Source organism: Calypte anna, chromosome Z (genome assembly GCF_003957555.1).
Source record: "Calypte anna isolate BGI_N300 chromosome Z, bCalAnn1_v1.p, whole genome shotgun sequence".
In the NCBI taxonomy this organism is placed as follows: Eukaryota; Metazoa; Chordata; class Aves; order Apodiformes; family Trochilidae; genus Calypte; species Calypte anna.
In genome coordinates, this window is record NC_044274.1 from 11,001,726 (window position 1) to 11,019,331 (window position 17,606).

Below are 17,606 nucleotides of genomic sequence, written 5' to 3' on the forward strand. Positions count from 1 at the left end.
TCCACTAGACCAGTCTACTCCCAGTCCCATCCAACCTTGAATACTTCCCGAGATGCTGAAGCCACAGTTTCCTCAGGCAACCTCTGTCAGTGTCTCACTAACCTCATGGGAAAGAATTGCTTCCTGAGACCTAATCAAAATCTACCTTGTTTAAGTTTGAAACCATCCCTCCTCATCCTATCCCTCCATGCCTTTGTAAGAAGTCCCTCTCCATTTTTCCTGTATGTCTCCTTCAGGCACTGGAAGGTCTTCCTAGAGTCTTCTCTTCTCTAGGCTGAACAGCCCTAACTCTCCCAGCCTGTCTCCATATACATGGTGCTCTAGCTCTGATCATCTATGTGGCCTCCTCTGGACTTGTTCCAAAAGATCTGTCCTTCCCATGGTGAGAACACCAGAACTGGGTGCAGTATTCAAGGTGGGGGTCTCACAAGAGCGGAGTAGAGGGGTAGAATTACCTTCCAGCCAGCTCCTTAACCACTGAGTGATCCATCCATCAAATCCATCTTAGAGACAAGGATATCATGTAGGACAGTGCCAAATGTCTTGAACAAGTCCAGACAGATGACATCAGTTACTCTTCCCATATCTATCAGAGCTTTAACTCTGTTTAACTCAGGCCACCAAATCCATCAGGCATAATTAGCCCTTAGTGAAGCCATACTGGCTGTCACCAATCACCTCACTGTTTTTCATGTGCTTTACTACAGATGCCAGGAGGATCTGCTCCATGATTTTACTTGGCACAGAGTGAGACTTACCAGCCTGTAGTTCCCTGGCTTCTATTTGCCCCCTTTTTAAAAAATGGGGGCTATGTTTTCACTTTTCTAATCTGTTTCTCTCCTATCCTCTAATTGTTCTCTCCAGTTATTTGGGGACATGTTAAGCCATCCAAAGTCTTACTAGGTCATCAGGCACATCTGGATCTTGTGTGGTCCTGAGCAGCTCCTCTGTCGTTTGGGGGATAGAGAATCTGGTCTGGAGGGTGGGCTGAGGGCATCTCTTACACATTGTTCTAAGTCTTTGATTTTGCTGTAATCATGCTTGAAATCCAGCACGGTCTGAATAACTGGGAATCACTCTCCTAGATGCAATCCTTGGATAAGGTCTTAATGTCCTGAATTTAAATCGCTCCCACTCTAACCTAGCCATCTGTGACTAGTGGACAGTTGAGAAAGTGGAGGGTTTGAAGGTGAAGCACCATGCTTTAGAGGCCAAGAAAACAACTTGTTTGCTGGAAAGCCAACAGACTGAACTTCTTCCCACAACCATGGATCACAGCAAACTTCATGATGCCTTGCTGCAGCTACATCAGCTGCAGCTCCTTCCAAAGCATGCTGACAGCACGAACTGAAATTTAGACAACTTATTTTGCAGCTCCCTGCAGCGCTCCCTGGTGTGTTCAGCCATTAGCAAAGGAGGAAGTGAATTATGTGATTATTTGGAACATGCCACCTGGGGACCAAAGTTTAAAGAAAGGACAAAAAGACCGCAAAGCTGAGTCACTCCTGCTCTTCTGAGACGTTCCATGTGTGCTGAACTTCCTTACGTGAAGTCCATGGGAAAAGCATAGCTGAGGGAAAAAGGAATTCCCAGCGTATGTGAGATGGATTTCAGTGCCAAGAAAAAAATTATTAACAAAACAGCCTACCCAATTAGTACCTGTCTCAAATTCTAAACAAGCCCTTAGGCCAGCTGATTTTATGGTTGAGTCTACTCTTCTGTCAAAGGAAGAAGATGAACCTAATTCTAGGAAGGATGAAATGACTATGGCTGAGGTCAAAGTGGTTACAACCAAGTGTAAAGACTGCAGCAGAGAAAATGGAAATAGTGTAGCATGAATCATCACTGGCCAGCATATTAAAATGGAAGGAATGTGCAGAAGAAATTTCAAATAATGAGAAAAACTCCAGAATGAAGCAAGAACAGGGGGTTCTACAAATATGCAGAAGGACTGATCTTGATCATTTACTTTTGGTTGCAGGAAAAAATGTGGTACTTGTTGCCATGCTGTAGAGATGGGCTGTGGGTGGTGAGAACATGAGACATGACTAGTGCAGGGGAAATTCCTTCTCAACTTAGTTGCTTTTCTGTTCAAAGATGACCTTGACCTTGAGGAGATTATTTCTACATGCCATGTCCTGTGTTGGCTGTTTGTGTGGACCCTTTGTGTTGGAACTAGGAAACCACCCCAATGAAAGCTGTCTCAAAGAGTTTTACCTATGAAGAATAACCCTGGAGTCGTCACAAAGGGAAATAAGCTCTTGTTCCTCCTTCAGAAATTCCTTAGGGTGCTGTAGGGTCCTCTTCATTGCCACTCTGCACTTCAGCCTTTATGACTGCTAGTGTATTGCCATTATAGCACAGAGGATCCTCCATAGCTATTCCCAAGACAGAATTTCAGAAAATTTCATGTTCTAGAAAATACTCTTTCACAATTCCTTGACTCTCATATTACTATAATTAATCGGCTGGTTAATGCCTTCAAATGTTTGCGGGTAGGGTTGAAAATAATTGTAGCAGTGTTCTTATAAATCTGGTGGGAAAACACAGTGAACAAAGCAAAAAAACCCGGAGAGGTAAATACAAATAGAAATCTTTTAGGTTAAACTTTCTCTTGCTTGCTGCAATAAAATGGTCTTTTTCTGACAGACATTACTGTCAACACAACTTAGAGGAAGAGCATAATGATCTGACAGTAACTGCAATTCTAAGGTAAAGAGAAGTAGGAAGGGTATTGAAGTTTTAGTTGCTCGGTTTTAGTCCTCCCCTGTACCTGGTAGGTAAAATGTCAGGGGACTGGCATATAGGAGGGCACTGCATTGTGAAGAGTCACACAACTTATTAAAATTTTTTTTTAAAGAATATATGATTTCTGAAAGAATTTTGAAGAACAAGTGGGAAGGTTGGGCATCTCATGAGAGTGCTGAAGGGTTTTGGTGAGGAGGGTCCCTCTTGTAGCCGTGGGGCCACGTGGGTGTCCCAGAGGCTAAGGGAAGGTCATGCTTTCGGGATGAGCAAGCCCTGATGTCTTGTTGCCAAAGCGATCCTCTGGCTGGCGGGAGGAAGCTCTGTGGTTGAGTTATGCAATTGTGCTCTATGAGGTATTTCTCTGCAGTTTTTGCTACTCACAACTGTTGGAAAGTGGATGAGGTGGAGCCTTGGGATCAGCTTGTAGGATAGTGTCTCTGCTTTTAAGGAGTCCTGAGCGACTCCGGCATTGCGGACCCAGAGAGACACAGAGGCTGCCACTAAGAAATGGATCCCTTACCAAGTTCATCCTCTTTTAAAGCAATTTGATATGTTGGACTCTTTTACTGCCTATCAAAAGCTTCCGCGTTGGCAGGAGGTAGGTAAGGCGAGCAGCGGTTGCTTCTGGAATTAATTGGGGTGCCTCCAAAATTAGGTGGCTCTGCTTTTCTGCTTTACTAATTTGCAGCTTGTTTTGCTGAAGCATTTTATTTTTAAGGAAGCTACTACACTCTCCCTATCTACAGGAAACAGAATTTAAAAAAGGAAAAAAAAAAGAAAAGGGAAAAAAAAAAAAGGGAAGAAAAAAAAAAAAAAGGGGGGGGAAAAAAGTTGAAGTATTTGGCCAGGAGCCAAGCCCAGTGACTGAAGAAGTAGGGAACTTGGAGTAAGTTCAGTTACCGAGGCGGTGCGGGGCAGATCGGTGGATTTTAAGGGTCTGAGAGGCAGCCATGTGATGCCCTCTTCAACAACCAGAGGAGCTCCTAGGTGAACGTCCCAGCACCGGGAGTACGGGCGAAGCTGCCGGTCTTGGGAGGGGATAAACTGCGTATAAATGAGAAGAGAGGAGTCTACCCGAATGCTATGGAGGGCAGCAACTTTGTTGCTCTGACCTTTACAAGCCTTCAAGGGTAAGATTTAATGCTCTCCTTCCGCCTGCTTGGCTTGTTCTCTTTGCTAGAGTTTTTTGGGGAAAAAAAAAACCCCACACTTTTTTTTTTTTTTTTTTTTTTTTTTCCCCGGACCCGAGAGTTTCGCAAAGCTTAATCAAAGTGCTTGGGGGTAGAGCTTTTTTTTTTTTTCTTTTTCTGAGGGCGAGCTGATAGACTTCTGGGTGGAGTGAGCTGGGCTGTTCAGGATTGCCATCAGCAGCAGCCGGCCGGGGAAGCTGCTATTGTTCGCATTGTTTCGGAGGGAGCAGACTGCAGCCGGCGTCCCTGCTCGGGAACTCTCCCCGCACCATCAGCTGCTGGTCGGTCGGTAACTTGAGCATTACAGATAATTTACCCCAGAGGAGATGTATGCAAATTCTTTTTTTTTTTTTTTTTTTCGACTGCCATCCTGGTGTCAGTTGTAAAGGCTGTTTTAATGAAGACAGATGGAGGAGGTTGGATCATTGCTTTAAAACGTGGCAGATAACAGACTGAGTCTGTTTCCCAGCAGTTGTAGCTAATTGCATTGGCACACTTCAGTGTAGGGGGTAGGAGCAAACAGCTTCCCGGGTTTCTGTATGTCTCGCTTGGAACAACACCAAAAAATAGCTGGAGGGTGAGCACACCTTAACCCAAGACACCTCTTTAGTTATTTTAAAAGCTCAGGAGGTTTCAGGGGTTCTTTCAGACTTCTCGGACTGAACTAGTAGGATCACCCCATACTCACTCCTCCCTTTGTAAACCCTGATGCCAAGAGTGACCATTTATAGTTATTCGCTGTCCTTCCTGCAGCAAACTTTCTGTGTTTCACGTTTGCAAAGCAGGGAGTGGTACAACACGTGCCACTCCCTGTTTTGCTCTTGAGGTGTTCAAACACAAGAGAATGTAAAGAGGGATAAAGAAACACAAATTCTAATGTGTTTCAATGTTAGAATATGATTAGTACTAATTATTTCTAATGCCTAAATGTTTAGGGCTTGCTTTCAATAGAGGAAGGCAAGCACACCATACTCTTTGGGACCAAAAACTGAGCCATTCAAATGAAAATAGTTTATATACCACAAGTTTAAAGGGAGCCCTTTGCAAACATGCCTTTACATGGCACTTTACAAGGTCAGTCCGTGCCAGTTTGCTCTTACCAGACCATTAGCAAACTTTCACGTAATGTGATATCCTCTGTGATACCTGGGAGGGAGCATGTGTCTCCTGCCCTAACACCTGACATATACACCCTGCTAGCAGGCAATCTCCTCAGGCATGGAGAAAACAGGGAGTTTGGTAACATAATGTATTTTAAATCCCTAATATTTTCCCAGTTATGCCTCCAAGTCCAGTTTAAAGTGATACATATTGAAAATCTGTGGATTTGGATTTGGCTTATCTTGTAGTATTCAGCAGCATTACTCCACCAAGAGGACGAGGCAGGGCAGGCAGTCTTGAACCTTGTCTGACACTATGCCCAGGGCTTGGGATCTGCTTTCAACTACACCGAGCTATTGGTTAGAAATTAAGTGCTTTAGCATGAGAAAACTAAAACAAAACAACAAAACGAAACAAAACCACAAACAAAAACCAATAAACAAACATAAAACACGGCAAAAAAGCCCCACAAAAGTTATAAGTCCTGTAGGTATTTGTAGTTGTTACATCAGCTGAATATAGACTAAAAAACAATGACTTAAAAATATGGCTACTATGCAAAAACAGGACCTGACATAGAAAGCTGCTGAGTGAAAGCATGGTATGATTTCTGAATTCTTACCTGGACAAGACTATTTAAGATTTTTAGGGTGTACACACACTCTAAAATTTATTTGGTGGCCAAAGTGACAAACTGACCAGAGAAATCTTGTTCTTCTGCCTAATTCCCTCAGACTCTGCATGATTTTTTCTCCTATTATAGCACAAGTCACTGCCCCACCAGATCTGCTACAACCACTGTTTGGGCAGGAATTTCAGTCTGTACTGAACTATACCCCATGATCTGGATTAAAATAACCCTTCCAAAAATGATTGTATTTAACATGGATCGTTTCACATAGTCTGGGAACAAAGTGATGGAAGCAGAGGCACCAAGTATTTTCTAATCCATATTTATCATTGAGTCAGAGGTATCGTGTAGCTAAGTCCAAAGATACAGAGCCAAGAAACTCGCTGTGTTTTCCATATGCAACATCTGTTCTCCACTCATTCGAACTGTGCCATGTCTTCTCTCATTTTTCTACTCAGAGCTGTGGTGGTGGGAACTGCTTCCCTCCACCTCTGCTTTGCAATATGGTCCTTAGTGAGCCATGGTTTTGGATTAGGCTGTAGCCTTTGCAAATTCCATGTGGTATAACTCATTGCAACTCTGTCCCTCACACAGAAGTTCCACAGCTGTGTTCTCAAGCCAAAGCTGTCTCTTGCCTCTCTTAAATAAGGCTGAGCTTTGTTTGCAAGAAAGCATCCCTTCCCTATTTAAGACCTAACAAAGTAGCTTCTTGCTATGGAGGTTTTATACTGCTCAGAGCCCATGATTAAATTGTTAGTAGCCATAAAGCAGGTGTATTGCCTTTGCAGAAGTTTAAATCATAGATAGTCAATTTGTAGAACACTGTAGGCACAGAAGACTTGCATACTAAGATGGGGTAATTTCTTATAGCTTGTACCCCAAAACAGCCATAAATGAGGGACTGGGAATTTGAACTTTTAATAATTTTTGCTACAGGTTCTGGACACACGGGAAAGTAAGGTGTCCTGTTAAGCAGAGGAGCTGGGCCTGCATGGTGACTGAACACCATGAGACTGAGCTGATTACTGACAGTGCGGGGTTACCTGGAATAAACAGAAATGAAAGCAAAACAAAATTATAAAATAATTGAGTAGAAAATGGAATAGCTAAAAAGGTCCAGGAGGTCTGACACAGATGGTGGAAGACAACGTGAGGAAAGTTAAGCAGTACTTTATTTTGTATCTGAGAATAGCTGGTGCCAGGGAAAATGAAGGCAAACAGGAAATTACCTTTTTCTGACCATAGAAAGTTTTCATTTGTTTTACGTGTTTTCAATTAGTTCAGGAATAGGAGGCTGTGCAAGTGTCTAAACAAAATCTGAGAAGTACTTCATGCTACATAAAAACAAAATATGAGACACATAATTTTTTCCAGAAAGCATAAAGGTAAATTGAAACCATGGCAGTGTATGTGAGTGATATGAGGCTGAAGACCTATCATTGCAATTTTGGAAGGATTTAAGAAATAGAGAGAGTCATAAAGAAAGGTGAACAGGGATGTGAATCTTGATTGCAAGTGGAATTTGAAAAAAAATCCCAAAACCCTGAGGGAGATTGTTGATAAATACAGGTTCAAAGACCCTGCAGGTAGGATTGAAAGCCCAAAATACTCCAATAAAAAGACAAGAGACTGAAAAGCAGAGCTAAGATCAGCCAGGAAACTACATCTGCTTGTAGAAGGTGTGGCAGATAACAAAAGAGCGCCATGGAAAGGGACAACTCCACCATGATTTGCTTAGATTTGTTTTAATGCTTGCAGCTGATGGTCAGTGAGCAATCAGACTTAAAAAAGACCTGGAAGTGTGAAGGTGTACTGGTACAAACAGGGCTGAGAGCAGGCAGGCACAGACAGAAGCCAGCATGAGAGTGGGTTGTGAGGTAAAAGGAATATGAGGATTAGATGAGTGAGTCAATAACAAAGCAGCAAAGGAAGACATTTGCAATATTATGAAAGTAAAGTGTTCACCTCCATGAAATAGGGGTGTGTCGAGACCTTAATGCCATGGTGTGTGTGTGTTTGTGTGTGTACCCATTGACAACCCACACGTTCTCAAATGACATTGTGGTTTGGGCAGGTCAGGAACTGAGTTTAGCATGAAGGGGTCAGGTCAGTTTGGGAAGGATTTCTAATTCCTGGGCTTTAACTGAATAAACAGCCATCTTAAATCTGTGTGATGGCACAGCAGACAGTTAATTAGTGCAAATTATCACTCACCTGTGACCTAAAAGACAAAGTTTTATGAGGGTGGTGAACCTGCAAGGATATTTGTGCTGGCCATGATAGTAACTCAAAATTGCTTCGTAAAGATGTTTGGCAAGAGTCAATCAAATGAGTTGAAAAGGTGAAGGAATTAAAGATGCCCTACATGCCAGTGTTTTGTTACAATTTCCCAGTCTTGTTGCATGGCAGTCACTACAGAAATTGATGATTAAAGAATCACAGTAATTAACAAAAGCCATGTGTCACAGCTGAAGGAAGTTGCAGGTTTTTGCTTGTGAGATGTGGATCTTAACTCCATTGTCTATTTCATGTTATTACTTCTGAAAGAAGGCTTATAACCACCCTCTCTTTTTCGTTCCCTCACAAATATAAAAATCCTTTCTTTCCCTCTGCTGAAATTACATGCCTTGACAATTGACTACACAGCTGGGAGATGTTTGGTAGTTGTGGATAATCTTTCTAAAACATTTGGCAAGTGCAGCAGAATCCCAGGTTTGTGAGTATAGCCATATGATGATTACAACCAGCCAACATTTTGCATCCTTGTGGTTCCAGTGGACAGTGATTATCGGACCTATGGCCTCTGGAATCTGAGGGGTTTACCTCTAGGTGTGTGGGTAGCAGGTCTCACTCCTCCTACTGCTTTATGAAGCTCTCTTCTAGGACTGTTTTGTAAGACACAGTAATAATTCTACAGTATGGAAGAAGTGTGTTGAAAACAATAGGTCAGTTAGGGATGGAAAGCAAGGCTGCTCAGCAGGGCTAAGGAAACTTTATGTTGTGACACTGAATATTGCCACGTTAAGTGGTTTAGCTCCATGGACAGAAGAAATTTTGGAGAGAAATGTTGCCCAGAATTTTTTTCTGGTGAGCACAAACAGCTGCATCTACCTAAGTGAACAGAAGAAGCTCTTTCAACCACACTGGGCAGAGGGGTTCCCTCTGTGTACCAGAGAGCACCATGCCATGGCTGTTCTGTACTCAGGGTGTACAGCACTTAGCTCCTGCTGTTTGCCTTATCTCAGGCTCATTCAATTGCTGATGCTAAATATAGTGTTGCTTCAGCATCTGGAATAGAGATCTATGCAGAAATGTTCAGCCTATGCAGTGACTGTCAAGTTTTCCTTAAAGATGACTTTTATTTTCTGAAAAGATGTGAAGCCTGAGCTTGCATGGGTGCACAGTCTGGTGGTGATGTATCAGGCTTGTATTTGGACATTGGCATAGGCTGTATTCACATTTGCACATTTCCAAAATATGATGCATTATCTGTTTTATTTGCCTACTTAAGCACCCTTGCTCTGCACGCATCACATAGGACAAAGTGCAGAAACTTCATGGCAGTGCCAGTTTTTCCCATGCACACAGATCTACTTAGAACACCAAAAGTTTTGTTGCTGACAAGTTTCGATGTAATTTTGCTTAATGCTCAACTCCTACCCATATCAAGATATATTCAGTGCCTGAAGTGCATTTCTGATGCCTGGCTTTAGGCTTCAAGTTTTAGACAGAAGCATACAGGCCAGTCCACCCCAAACTTGGAGGGTGACCAGCAGATGGACAACAGTGTGAGCCAGCATACATTGAAAGCAGGCAGATGTGCAGGAAACCACTATTTCCTGACACTTCCTCCTTTTCAGGGAGGCTAGTCTTGCTCTAGGTAGTCACACAGTTCCTCTATATCTTAAGTACAAACCCTGCTAGTGTATTTCTTCTTTTCATATAACACCAAGATGTTAGGAATGTCCTTTCCAGTCTCCTTCAGCCCCTTCTTCGAGCAGTGTCAGGAAACAAAGCGATCATAATGCCCAAGGTAAGGCAGCCCACACTGATGCAGTGCAGCTGGCAAATGTGAGATGGTCTTGCCTTTGAAAAGCAGACCAGGTGATAAACTGTAGCAGCTGGCCACAGTGCTTAGGAGTTTGGTTTTCCCATTTTATGGACACAGAACTACACATACATGGTGCATCGTGTCATGCTGCAGGACTAGAAAGCCCTGTTGTGAACTACGTTCTCCTTTCTCTTGCAGAAATTCCATGGAGTTGGACTAAAATAGAGTTTTGGGATGTCTCTATTTGGATTAAAATTTGGAAAGAAGAAATTGAAAGGTGAGTGTGATCTGGTAATGCCATTGTCATGGGCAATAAACAAATGACTGTAAACAAAACAGATGTGCCAGCCCTTGGGAGAATGTGTCACACCTGCAGGGTGGGCAGAGGATGCCACATTTTCTTTTATTGCTCTGCATCCCATACCACCATGGGGGAATGCTGCAGACTGCCTGCCTGAGGAAACATCTGAGAGGGAACAGGCTGCAGAGTTCCTCTTCTGTCATAGCATATGACTGACTGGGGGATGTTGGGTTTTGGTGTCTTTTCCACAGGGATCTTTTAGTGCAGCAGGTAGAAGAGCAATTCATAGTGCCCTCTCCCTAGTAGTTTATAAAACACCCCAAAAGCAAGTCATTGTGAAACTCTGATGCAGATTTTTGGTGATGAAATGTGTTAACAGCAATGTCCAGATATTCCTTTCAATAAGAAGTAGAAAGAAGAGCAAAGAACAGAGGTGCACCCAGAGAGCACTCCAGATGCTGCTGAGGGGAATGCTAAATCTGGAGAAGAAACCAGAGCCTACATAATTCCTTACCTATGAGCTCCATGTGGCACCCAAATAAATGGGTGTAGAGATAAGGAGCAGCCTTCCTCTGCAGCACAATCCTCACCAGACTTTGCAGCAGGAAGCCTGAAGAAGAGAATGCTCAAAAAAAGTCCAGCTGGAGGGGTACTAATGTAGCCCTGAAGTGGACAATCTTCCTGCAGCCTCCTAGGGTGCAAATTCATCTGTACCAGGGCTTTCTGGAGCAGGAGCTGCAGAACTGAGTCTCCTGGTTTTATCCTTTCACCTCCAGGCCCAGGGTGTGATCTCTGTTGAGGGGTCCATGAGATGCTGTGAAGAGAAAGAGTCTTTAGCCTTTCTTTTCCAGGGTGTTCCTCCCTGTATTTGAGGAAGGTGGAGATCAGTGCTCTACTTACTTTTTGACATGAAATTGTTTTTCCCCAACCTCTCTGAGCTCAGAAGACTTGAACAGCTTTTTCCCACAGTTTTTTGCAGTTATGCTGCTGTTTCCCCTTCCTAGTGCAGGGTTAACCGTGAATGCTGTTGTGAAGACAAGAGCATCTGTCTGCTGCTCAGATAGTCCCACAGGAGAAGGTTTTGCTTCCTCCCAGTGAAGGATCTTTGCCAGACCAAGGCCTCTCCCTCCACCTAGCCTTTGGAGATGAGGGAGATGACAGGCTTGTCTGTCAGCCACCATCCACCCACATTATCCCCACTTGTAAAGAAATAGCTGTTCTGATTATCAGAAAGACTATGTTGCTGTGTTAGGAGATTTCTCTGGTTTGTCTGGCCTGCCTCTAGTTTTTAGCAAAGATCTTTTCAGCTCCCTCTTCCACAAAGGGTCCTTCCTAAGTACTAGAAACCCTATTTTATAGGGAAAGTTAACTTTCTCTTTTTATGTGCTTTTGATCACTGTTTCATAACCAATGAATTCGAACCGGAGGAAGTTCAGAGAAGCTTAAAGGAAGCTTGGCTGTTCAGGGAGTTTTGAGCTTCCACAGCAAGAAGCTAGAAGAGTGCTTTTTCCTCCCCTTATATTTTTAACTCTTTCACCTTGCAGCCCAAAGGCTGAAATGACTATGATTGCTCCCTGCAAACATTTTGCTGGAGTAAACACCAGGCAGTTGAAGTGATATTTTAATTCATCTGTTTATGAGTCTTTGTTGTTGGAGAACAACAATGGCTCTTTTGTATTATGACTGTTCTTCCTGAGAGCAGGCAAGGCTCTTTGGAGAACATCCCAGGCACTTGTCTTGGAGAGACAGCACTGCTCACTGAAACACCTCATTTCTATTCCAAAAACTAATCTGGATGACTCTTAACCTTACTGAAGAGCCGTGCTCATGGAATGACTTTCATGGGTGGGAATGGATTACCTCAGGCATCAGCTGCTGAAACTAGGAGCAGGATTGCTCCCATGAGGAACAGAAATGTTTTGCACTTTCTCCCTGGCAAGACGTGTCTGTTCTCACAGGCCCTGAGATGTAGTCAAAATTAGGGGAAATTTTTCAGCATAGGGATTGTTTAACACAACAGGCTACATGGTCTAAATTTCTTGGAGATAAGAGTAAGTTTTTATAGTTTTATGCTCTTTATTCAAGAAAGCATTGATGTAACCAAAATTCATAGGGCTTAATGGTACATGGTGTAATGTCAGGCACACAGAGACTTGCAGAAAACAGTTTCTAGATGACTGAACCTCAGTGAAGCTCTTTGAGCCCAGGTGAGGAAGTGCATTTCTTAGACAAGCATCAGCATTTTTTCTGCAGAGAAGATGCCTGAGGTGTTCCACTCATTTATCCTAGAATGAACACTGATGAAAGAGTGAGCAGTGGGGAGACTTTAGTTTCATGGAGTGTATAAGAGGAAACATAGGCCATGTCTTGGTGATGGCTAATAAATCATAAAATAATTTGGGTAAGAAGGGACTTTTAAAGCTCACCTAGTTCAACCCCCACCTTGCAGTGATCAGGGACATCTTCAACTAGACTAGGTTGCTCTGAGCCCCATTCATCCTGACCTTGAATGACCTTCATGGAGCATCTACCACCTCCCTAGGCAACGATTCACCACCAGTGATTCACCACCCTTATTGTAAAAAAATTCTTCATATATCTGATCGAGATCTACAGAATATCTCTTTACTGGCTTGATCCCATGTGGACCTTCATACCTTGAGGATGGATATGGTCAAGGACTATACAGGAAACAAGGAGAAACAGTGACCAGGATGAACTCATCTACACAAATGAACTTATCCCAGGGTGTGTGCTTCCAGTTGAAGGCAAAAGCAGTCATTGCTGCAGCTTCATCTCCATAAATCCAGCCCAAGGGCACTGTGAGATGAAGAGGAAGGATATAAATTGATCCAAGGCTTTTGGAAACCTGCATTGGTTTTGGTTTGGTTTGGTTTGGTTTTGTTTGTTTGTTTGTTTTGGGGGGGGTTTATTGCTGCTAGGGACAGCCTGCTCTCCAGGGCAGCCAATTTTTGAGCATCTGTGCCCTGGGCAGAACTTGGCAGAGGCAGCAGCTCCCTATTGAGAGATAGCCTGAGACCACCTCTACAGTCATAAAGCTCAGCTGTTTTCTGGGACTCCCGTTCAAGTCTGATGGGAAATGTCTTACTACAACAGATGTCAAGTATGAAAAATATATTTATTTTTACATAACTTCCCATGAGGGAAATAACTGTGAATTGAAAAACATTTCAGAGTTAGTGTCAGAGCTGTATTTATTTTTATTATTTTTACATCACTTCCTACCACTGTGTATTGCTGTTGTTAACTACATGAGTGATTGGGTCAAGCTGTGGCATTACCAGGATGTCTAGGAGATGGAGTTTTCTAGTAAAGGAAATCACATGTGCCAGCCAGTCACTGTCAGAGTAGTTTTTAAAAGACAAACTAATTACTATTTCATTTATTTTATTTGGCAGGCTGATATTGTTAAAAATAGCGTGAGCTAGCATTACCAAAAAAATGGATAAAAAGTGGTAAGAATTCCAAACAAGATTTGAAAAAAAAAACTAAAAGTTTTCAAGCATTCCTACTGCTAATGTATTTGGGAAATGTGTGTTTTCATTCTGAAGTGGACTGAAAACAAAAATGAAAAGGTGCTTTGTGAGAAATAATGTGTTGCAAGGCATTTCTGACACGTGGTGAGTCCCCAGCCTTGGTCCAGAAGAGAGGAAAGGTGGATAACACACCACTGAGAGGAGGAAGAAAAAGACAAACCAGAACTGGTATTATTGCAGGAAGTGGGTAAAGAGAGAGATGAGGCAGCCTCTGTTTCTTTACAGAATAACCTAAAAGGGAATGTTTTCCATTTTAAGGTTATCTAAGCAGTTCTCACAGGCCTGTGTCCCAAGAGTGCTGTTTAATCCTGAGTGTTATACATACTGGATAAAACCGAGGCATCATTTTGGAGACCTGTTTTCCTGGTTTTGCTCTGCTTATAGTGATATTTTGCTGTTCTTATGGTGATCAAACACTGCTTTTGGAAAAGGGCAAGATCTAATTCTGATGTTTCTCTTCATATTAAAAAAATACTGGACCTGATGCAGAAATAATTCCAGTTCAACCTCAGTATTTTTTATTTTAGGTCTTACATTTGATGTATGGAAAAGTCAGCATATTTCCTAAATGGGAAATCCTCTGTTAGTGATGCAAGAAAAAAAAATCATTTTGTATTAATACCTGATCTAGGGACATATAAAATGTTTTATCTATGTTGGCAAATTCTGGTTGTCATGTGGGGTTTGCTTAGTCCTAGCTGAGCTTAGTACCAGACACAAAAGACATTATACATGATGTAAATTGCTTGTAAGTTAAAAAAAAAAAAAAAAAAAAAAAAGTAGATTTCTTGCATTTCATCTCTTTAGGAGGAAGGAGGATTCTTTTTTCATGGCAAGAGGACATGATAAAGAAGACCTTTATTTAATAACAAAGGAACAGGCAGGAGGAAATAGACCTAAAGCCATTTATGGCGGTTTCTCTGAACAGTCTTGTCAGAGTATGTTTTATTTTTAAATTAATTCCCTCTCCATCAGTACAAACTACTTCATTTGAGAGATGAAAATGCATGTGATTGCCAGCATAAATCCTGTCCAGCCAGAGCAGCCAGAGAGGCTCCATAAAGGACGGGGCATCTACACATCAAAAATGTGCAGTTTTGTAACATGGAACCCTAGGGACCCCTCCTTTGATTCAGTAGTAAAAACCATGTTTGTTTGGCAGGCAGCTGGGTACGTTCGTGCTCTGAGCAGGGCTTGGCTCTGAACTTTTTCTCCATTTCCTTCCCACTGAGTTCTCACCACTCGTCCTGCCCAAGCCATGCTCACTGCACCCTGCCAGCTCTGGCTGCTGTTCAGGGCAGGGATGGGCTTTGGTTTGGTGCTGCAGAGCAGCTGGCACTGGGCAGGCTACTCTGTTAAGGTGACACTCAAGTGATGAGGGTTCAGCTTTTGCTTTTTTCTGTGTTGAAGACTGGCTGTGAAACATAGATATTTAACCCTGGGAGCCTAAAGTCTGTTGTATGGCTTTTCCCTTCACCCATGTATTATGGGCGTTGAGTTTGTTGGGTAAAGATCCATGGGCTTGGGTAGAGTTTCCTCAGTGCAGCTCTGATCCCAGCAAGGCAATTTACATTCTGAATGTGAAGTCCTGTGATACCACTGCTATAAAAAATAATCCTATAAAAAATAATCACTACCCAATGGTAGTGACTCTGCCCAAGTATAGCACCTTCAAATAGAGAAGCTTGTTGCATGGTTCCTTCATGTCTCATGGCTGCAAAAAGGCACAATTATTGATGAAAGGCAATTTTGGCTAATAAGCTTGTATAATAGCCTCTCTAAGAGCAGTGATTTTAGTTGCCTGATGCAGTTTACAGTCATAGAATCACAGAATGGTTTGGGCTGGAAGGAACCTTGAAGATCACCTAGTTACAACCCCTGCCATGGGCAGGGACACCTCCCACAAGTGACCAGGTTACTCCAAGCCCCATCCAACATGGACTTAAACACCTTCAGGGATGGGGCTGGGAAATCTGTGACAGTGTCTCACCACCCTCTCCCCTCTCCCTGTCAATGGACAGTGTAATTCTCTTTCCTGGGGAGTGAATAGAGCAAAGTACCATGGTTTCAGGTACTTACACACACAGAGTAACAGTTCAGCAAAGTCCAGAAATAGGGGCTAGGATTTTTCTGCCTGGGAAGAGAAATATCCTGGGTGCTGGGTCTGAGGTAGCACTTGTCCCGTTACTGAGATGTAATACCAGAAGCTGGGTCACAAAGCAATGATGATGTGCTCAAAATTGGGGCCAACAAAAATAGGGAGGAGAAGGAACAGGAGGTGGTAGCAGACACATCATGAGACTTGAAACAAAAAATGTCTGCTGAGACTGCTCATAGTCTCTTGTAAGAGAGCCTGAATTACAGCCTCAGGAAGGCCAGACATGTGCCCCTGGGACCAGAATAACCATGTCACAGCTTTCACAGTCTGGTACTGGTAAGGTTAATATCTTTGCTAAGAGCCACTCTTGCAGGGGAAGCTGGGAGATGAACCCAGGTCCTGGATGCCACTCTTTGTAGCTGGTCCAGGGAAGCATTCATGCTCTTGAGGTTGCTTGTTTAAAGGGTGGAGCAGAGATCATTATTTTTACAGAGTCTATGTTGTCTCTGTTCTGTTTTCAGGCTTAGTTACGCTGGCACTCCTCTCATTGGACTGTGTTCATTTCATGCATGAGGTATGAGGCCCTGGTTTGTATATGACTTGGCAAAACCAGGCAGCCCTTAAACTCCTGCTCCTTGGAGCTACAAGACCTAGTATCTACAAAATTTTTCCAACAGCCTGTTGAAAGCATTGATCTTGGCAAGCATATTCTCCTTAGCATAAAGCAGAAACAAAATTTCTAGGCTAACCAGACCTTCAATCTACCCTTTTGGAGGACTTTTCCATGCAGTGGTCCTAAATGGAGAAGGCTGGTGGGCTGGCCAGTTACATTTATAGATGATTTTTGGCATGGGTTTAATTTAATATAGCTGTTTTTCAATGGTTTAGCTCCTAAATCTGTCTGCCTGAGAAAAACAGCCACTTTCCCAGTGACTTGGTCTCAGTGGTTAGACCAAGAACTGGGCATTAAGCCATATTTATGTACACTGAGTTTCCACTGATGAATAATTTAAAATAGTTTTCAGTGGCAGTCAAATGATAACTTGGAGAACAAATTCCATTCCTTCTTCCCAGTGATATGTGACTGTAGTTTGCAGAAGGAGAAATTAGGAGTTGCTTAGACATATAAAAAAATTAAAGAAATAAAAAATTTCTCATCTGGTGGCCTGTCAGCTTTACCCTCCCTTTTTCCTCAGTGCTTTCAGAATCAGCAGGGCATGTTAAGGCATGTGTGCTTGGATCTGCAGCCAAAATATCCTGAGCTGTAGTTCCCATGTGAAGCTGGTGTAACACTTGATTTTCCCTAACTTTTTGTTTATCGTGGTCATCCAAGAGGCTTCAGTTCCATCCAGACAATTCCAGAAACAAGTAAATGTTGTCTGGTCTATGATAGTTGAGGACTGCTGGTTTAGGAAGTGCAGCAGAAGGACCTCATGATCTGTTGGTGAAAATAAAACAACTAAGGCCGTGTTGCCCCATGCACATGTTCAGTGTTGGTTGTCTTTAGCCAGAGGACTGAAAGTTCTGCTTGGTGATGGTGTTGGAGGCAACATTTGCCCTTTGTTGTGGTTGTTCCTGCTGTAGCTGAGGTTACTGGCTCTTAGCCAAGAAAGAAAATTAAAATAGTGCCACCACAAATTTGTCTCCTATTTTGGCCTTTAGGGACAATGTTTGAGGGAGGGATGGATGGCTGCAGCAGGCCAGAGACTTTCCATTCAGTTTTGAACCAGGCTCATAGCTAGCTGGGGCCTTCAGAAATGCATTGGTCTAGAAAACCTGCCCTTAGGTGCCATATGATCAGGAACAGGAGGGCAGTGCCTTGAGTGAGTTTCCCTTGCTGTTCTGTCCCCCATCCCACTGTTTCATGCTCCTGTGCCATCCCTGTGCTGTTGACACCTATCTATGTGTCTCACATATGTGTCTCTCTCC

General features: G+C 42.8%; 1 protein-coding gene across 6 annotated transcripts in view; it reads left to right on the top strand.

The window, feature by feature from the left end:
• LOC103532407 (phospholipid-transporting ATPase ID) overlaps nucleotides 1–17,606 on the top strand; it is an 86,060-nt gene that overhangs the window by 11,608 nt on the left and 56,846 nt on the right. For 2 of the 6 annotated variants that reach the window (XM_030466811.1, XM_030466813.1), the window contains exon 2: nucleotides 9,920–9,998. In XM_030466811.1, the coding sequence (XP_030322671.1) occupies nucleotides 9,956–9,998 (43 nt within the window). In that variant the 5' untranslated portion in view covers nucleotides 9,920–9,955. Of the gene's footprint in view, nucleotides 1–3,115; nucleotides 3,347–3,587; nucleotides 3,879–4,145; nucleotides 4,224–9,919; nucleotides 9,999–17,606 lie in introns of those variants that run through there. The other 4 variants (XR_003988655.1, XM_030466810.1, XM_030466812.1 and 1 more) reach the window with 4 other exon arrangements.